Source organism: Cynocephalus volans, chromosome 4 (genome assembly GCF_027409185.1).
Source record: "Cynocephalus volans isolate mCynVol1 chromosome 4, mCynVol1.pri, whole genome shotgun sequence".
NCBI classification, from domain to species: domain Eukaryota; kingdom Metazoa; phylum Chordata; class Mammalia; order Dermoptera; family Cynocephalidae; genus Cynocephalus; species Cynocephalus volans.
In genome coordinates this window covers 8,249,280-8,255,678 of record NC_084463.1, presented here as the reverse complement: position 1 = coordinate 8,255,678, position 6,399 = coordinate 8,249,280, and the positions used below count along the sequence as shown (strand labels likewise).

Here is a 6,399-nt window from a genome sequence, read left to right as displayed (position 1 = left end):
CACTGACCCATCCTTTGAGAACTAGTGAGGCTGGATCTCTTCTACTTATTTTACAAGTAAACGTTTTAGTAAAAAAATGTGCGTAGTCAACATAACTGTTCAAGATTAGAGTTGTCATAACACATTTTGTAAAAGATCCAAGACAAAATTCTTTAATATTTTGACAGAGATGAAATTATTGGAATTTAGGATATTAGGATAGAGAAGGAGAAAGCTTGATTCTCACTATGTCATAAAAGATAAGACTTTAATAGCAAAATAGGAGATATAAATCCAGTTTGAAAATCTTTAAACATTTTATTATTTTTAAAAAAGATGACTAGTAAGGGGATCTTAACCCTTGACTTGGTGTTATCAGCACCACACTCTCTGAAGTGAGTGAACTGGCTGGCCATCACCCATATGGGATCCGAACCCATGGCCTTAGGTGTTACCAGTACCACGCTCTCCCGAGTGGGCCACAGGCCAGCCCTGAAAAATCTTTAAACATTTTAAAGAACCCACTCTACATATGCCAAGGAGCAATGTGATGTGGACCAGGAAAAAGCCATGATTAGCCTAATGGACAGCACCTGTGTAAGGGGAGCACTGATCAGTCCCTGGGGCCCAGACTTATATAAACTTTAGCCTTAAACTCACAAAACAAGTGGGTGAGCATTGGAAACATATAGTACAGTTGGTCTTCTAACTCCGGCCCACTTTTTGTTGGGACTAAAGAGCATTTGCTGGCAAGTATGATATATGTTTGATTAATCTTAAAGTGTGCAACTTGTGAATCACTTCTTAGAACTACTGTCTCCTGAAATGTTTTGCTCTTTGTAAATATGTTTTTTAAAAGTGGTGCTTGGTGTTAATTTACTGTCCCATATCAGAATCTTTTCAACTTAAGTTGCATAATGATATCTCATTTGTTAAGAAGTGTATTAACATTTTAAAAATAGTTTTTTTCTTCAGACAAGTTTAAAAATGGGCTAATTGAGGAACTTGATGTTCTTGGCTGTTTTGTTGATTGACAGTGTTGATGTGCATATTTCACTAACTTCATTCTAGCAAGTGATTTCTGTTTTAAATTTAAGGTATATAAAATTTCCAGGTGGTAGTTATGTATTGATAATAAGTTAAACACTTGTTTCTATTTAATTCTCCTCTCTTCCTTTTAATGGTTTCAGACCGCCTCAAAGGCTTTTCTTAAATCATGAGGGATGAAATTGCAACAACAGTTTTCTTTGTCACAAGACTGGTAAAGAAACATGATAAACTGAGTAAACAGCAAATAGAAGACTTTGCAGAAAAGCTGATGACAATCTTGTTTGAAACATATAGAAATCACTGGCACTCTGATCACCCTTCTAAAGGGCAAGCCTTCAGGTGAGAACTAGTATGCGGTATGGCAAAGGGAAGTCACCAACAAGCAATAACTTCCATCTCCTAGGAAAATGCAGTGGATTGTCCTCTGTCTATAAGTAACAAAAGTTTTATGGGCTCAAGGTCATTTGTTTGAACGTGGACTTGAGGAGATGTGACAGTCCAGTTGAAAACTATAGAGCAAACTCATTTAGGTGAATTAAATTATTTCTAACTTCTTTGCTATGAAAGAGATGCAGTGACCACCTGGTGAACTATTTATGTGACTCAGTGATGCCATATACATTCTGAGTCACTGTATCAAAAGCTGATGTTTTACTTGTAAGAGTGGAGGGGGTGGGGAAGTAGTGGTAGTTGTGATGGTGGTGGGTTGGAGCAGTACGCCCACAATGTGATTCTCCTGTTGAAGCAATTTCATCAGGTGTTCATCTTCCTTTCCTTTTTTATTTTAAAATTTTTATTTTGTTAAGGTGTATCAGGATAAACAATAATCAGAATAAAGATCCCATTCTAGAAAGGGCTTGTGCTGAGAGTAATGTGGATTTTTCTCACCTGGGACTTCCAAAGGAGATGACTATATGGGTAGATCCCTTTGAAGTGTGCTGTAGGTGAGTAATCTCGGTTTGTGTGCTCCGTGGTCCATGGAAACCTTAGGTTATTTAGTCAGCTCTATATACCTTCGTGGAAGGTGATGCCCCAAAGCCTTGGGTTAGCAGCAAGGGCACTGCTTGGTTAAGATTTTAGATGCAAACTTTTATTAGACAACACAGACTTAGTTCCATTAGGAGTGTGTGAGGTGGGAAGCACAAAGATTTTGCAGAACACTTAAAATGAGACTTTAATCACTACACCCTATTGCAAACTATAGACTTACACCTTCTAAGTATTTTAGGCAATATTAGGAAGGAAGAGGAGTTATCTACCATGGGGGCAATTCAGTGCATTAGTTGAATCAAAAGAGACTATGTCTTTTTCTGAGCAATCAACCAAAACAGCTCTTACAGAATATCCTCACTAACAGTGTAGGAGCTGAAGGTCATAATGTCCTTCAATTTGGTTTTTTTTTAGACCCACCCATTTTTAAAAACTCTTCTTAAAAGTTAGTACGTTGTCTCCAGAAAGGATTAGAGATAAAATTTGTCGGTAGTTGAATCCCTAATGAATACTTTAATTTCTTTTCCTACTTAGGTATGGAGAGAAAAACCCTCCATTTACAATTGCTTCTTTTAAAGGCAGATATGAGGAATGGGAACTATCTCAACAAATTAGCTATGCTGTTAATAGAGCCACCTTAGACTACTCCTCCGGCACTTCCTCCGATGAAGAAAGTTACTGCAGGGAACCTCGGGTCATTCCTAAAGTCAGCAATCCGAAGAGTATTTATCAGGTCAAGTGTGTTCCTGTTCTTCTCTATACCTTTCTTCTATTCTAATTTTAAAAAGAATGAACTTACTGTAAAAACAAAGAAAGAAAACATGGAAAGAACAAAACTATAAACAATATCACAATGTTAATATTTTGGCAAACCTTTTCTTCTTCACCCCGCACCCCCAAACCCTGTGTATATTCCATCTAGTCCAGAGTTCCCAGGATCTCCACTCTCTTCTGTTGTCCTGCTTCTTCAAACAGGATTTGAAGACACACAGGTTCTTTCCACTTAAATTCCTTCTGAATTAAATATTAAGATTAGTGGGCTTTTCTTGACAATTAAAAAGGATTTGAAGACACACAGGTTTCTTTCCACTTAAATTCCTTCTGAATTAAATATTAAGATTAGTGGGCTTTTCTTGACAATTAAAAATGTCAGTTTTAGAAAATCTGGAATATGCAGGAAAAGTTGGAGGGGTCTGTAATCCTGCCGTTCAGGCAGTTTTTCTCAAACATTTGTTTTTGTGACCACAACCCACTGAAAGATATGCATATTTATATAAGAAAACTTCATGAAACTATACTTATACTCATTAGGAGCAATGCCCCTAACACTTCCAATTACATTCATTTGATGATTTCAAGTACCTAAATTGTTTTTTATGACCCACGGTTTGAAAACCACTGATCTAGAGAGAAACACTGTTAACACTTTGTGTATGTATGCTTGTTTGTATGTGTTCTTAAATTAATCACTTATGTATTAAAATGTTAAAACAATAAAAATTTTAAACATTTTTTAAAGTTAAGAAGCTAACATTCTAAATCCATGCATGTAAGAAATATCCTTAATGTCTACAAAAATGTTCAGGTGTTAAGTGCCATTAATAAATGAAAATGGCTGGCTAGCCGGTTAGCTCAGTTGGTTAAATTGAAGTGTTGATAATACCAAAGTCCAGGGTTCAATCCCTGTACCCACCAGCTGCCCACCCCCCCCCCCCCAAGTTCACAGAACTTTATGCCCTTGGGCAGGACATAAAATTTAGACATAAATATAGTTCTTCCTAAAAGAACATGCTGTAGTTCCAAAAAAGAACTGAATAATTTATAACTGAACCACAAATTTCTTAACATTTTAGTATTTATTTGCCTCCCTTGTAGTTTACTATTACGGGCAGACATTCTAGATTATTTCTACATTGTTATGATAAAAAAAAAAGCTGATAACTTGCATAGCAATGTCTGAATTTTAAGTTATTTCTTGAGATTTAGTTCTCAGACATGAAATTACTGGGTTGTCGGGTATGTACATTTTATTTATTTAATATATGGCCAAAGTACCTTCTAGAAAATTGTATTTATTTGTAGCCTCACCAGTTCTATTAAAAGTGTCTGCTTTATCATTTTTCCTACAATTGTTTATTCTCATTTTTAAAACAGATAATTTGATAAAAATGGTATCAATAATAGTATTAGTGAAATTGAACATTTTAAAAAATCATGTGCCCAAATGTCTTAGGCATTTACTGTCTTATGAATTTTCTCTTCATCCATTCATTATTTGAAATCGTAGTGTATTATTATAGGCTCTTCATAGATCAGAAATATTTTAACCCCTTGTCATATTACGGGCAAATATTTTCCCCCAGTTTTCTAAACTATATGTGTCTGTATGTATAGTTCATATATAATTCTATATGTATAATCAGACTACTTTGTATATACTGAAATATTTGCCCTTAATTCTATTCTTATGCATAGAGAGGCCTTCCATATAGGGATCAGATCTATAATCAGCTGTATTCTTTTACAGCAGTGTCTTTTCAAAGTGTGGTCTGTAAAACATCTGTATCAGTCATCTGTGATGTATAGAATGGGTATTTCTAGGCCTTGGCCCCAGAGATGATAATCAGACAGTTTTGGATTGGGCTGGTAGGGGTGGGGATGGGGTGGGGATGGGGTGGGGGAGAACCCAAGAATATACACAAATTTGAGTAAAATTGTTTTTAAAATTTTTAGCTGGATTAAAGAATTTTGTTAAAGTATCAAGTGACTTTATACATCCCACCTCCCAAATGCTAGTGAACTTTCCAAAGACGATTACCTACTTTCGTTTCTATTCACTGTACTCCCTAAGCTTTTGAAAGGCTTAACTTCCAAGTTACAGGTTCATATTTAGTCGTGAGAGCTAGCTAGCTTATTGGTTTAGAGACGTTTATACTTTTTCTTTTTCCCCCCCCTCCCAGGTTGAAAACTTGAAACAGCCCTTTCAATCATGGTTCCAAATCCCCCGCAGAAAGAACGTGGGTGGCCGCGTGGGCCTCCTAGGAAATGCATATGGCGCAGCGCATAAGCCCCTGAAGAGTTACAGGCCTGGGGCTGCGCGCCGTGTGGACCGGTACCACTGGGTCAACGTGAACCGATAATGCAGCGACTGGGCGTGGAGGGACAGAACTCAAGGGGAGCGGCTCTGTTTCTCTAAAACAAAAATGAGTCTAAGGTTGAGAGGCCCGTGAAACAAAAAATAACCACATTAGGGACTAGGGTGCACAAGAGTGAATCCTCTCACACAGATCCTGACTCTGTTCTTAGCTGTACTTTTAATTCTTATTTAATTTTATATGAAGTTTTATGTAATATTAGTGCATGTAACCAGTAAGGCAATAGAATGAAGACGTTGACCTGTGATAAGATTCAATGAATTATGAAAAGTAATAGAATAAATAAACGTGTTATGTTTTTAATACCTTTTCCTAGTTCAGTTTGTTGCAGGGAAGTTTTTAAAAAGTTTGTGCATCTTCATTAGCCATCCTCTCTCCCAAAAAAGTAGACTTTGATTTAGGGGAAGAGTGATCCTGATAATACTGTATTCTGGCTTCTAGTTTATTACCTGCCATAGCTGTTCTATTTTACAATTCCAGTGAGATCTTGTTTGGAAATTATTCCTTAAGATACAAAATTCCCTTCTTGGTGTGTGTGTTTTAAAAAATTTGGTTTATTTCTATGACTCTTAATAGACTTAATAGTTATTACTTATTAAAGTGACACATGCTGATAATACAGAATTCAAGTTAAACAGGAAAACATAACACCATGAAAATAAACATCCCTACCATACAGCTAGAAATTACCATCATTCACATTAAATGGTGATGGTCTTTCTAGTCATCCTGTGTGTATATATACAGATGTAAGAATTGATAGACAAGCAATTTGATAAAACCATACCAGAAGAACTATTCATTAAACATTTGAATTTAATTTTACTTGATCCTAGCAAAAACACATAAACCTAAAGTGAAACTGAAAGAAACTGCAGAAACATCCATAAACTTTTCTGCCACAAAGTACTTTATTTCTTAAGTTTTCTCTAGAATGAAATGAAAAAGGAAAACATCAGGAGGCTAGAACAGTTTTTTATACTTTTCTCCCAATTTTGTACAGTATTGATTATTTGCTATGTCAGCTGCAGAAATTAGCATTCTTAGCCTTTTTCCCTTGTCCTTTATTTTTCGTCATTTTTAGTTTAACATTTATATGAACTTTTATATTCTGTCCTGAGGCAATCATTCGTATAGTTTTTTGTTATAGTTCTATATTTAAATAGATTCAGTGCTCAGCAATAATCTTCTGTACACATGCAATCTATTTTTGTTTTTGGTTAGC

General features: G+C 35.7%; 1 protein-coding gene across 1 annotated transcript; it reads left to right on the top strand.

Annotated features, from left to right (window-relative positions):
* The first annotated feature begins 1,195 nt into the window (after positions 1–1,195).
* On the top strand, positions 1,196–5,159 carry BTG4 (BTG anti-proliferation factor 4). The gene is made up of 4 exons (XM_063092474.1): positions 1,196–1,368; positions 1,836–1,973; positions 2,554–2,752; positions 4,980–5,159. Exons 1-4 carry the CDS (start codon positions 1,196–1,198, stop codon positions 5,157–5,159), a joined length of 690 nt encoding a protein of 229 aa, XP_062948544.1.
* The last annotated feature ends 1,240 nt before the right edge of the window (positions 5,160–6,399 follow it).

Bases quoted from the DNA above. Each gene is read 5' to 3' on its own strand.
- BTG4 (XM_063092474.1), top strand. From the start codon at position 1,196: ATGAGGGATGAAATTGCAACAACAGTTTTCTTTGTCACAAGACTGGTA. The intron at 1,369-1,835 runs GTGAGAACTAGT...TATTTTGTTAAG, and splicing joins TCTAAAGGGCAAGCCTTCAG to GTGTATCAGGATAAACAATA. The intron at 2,753-4,979 runs GTCAAGTGTGTT...CCCCCCTCCCAG, and splicing joins ATCCGAAGAGTATTTATCAG to GTTGAAAACTTGAAACAGCC.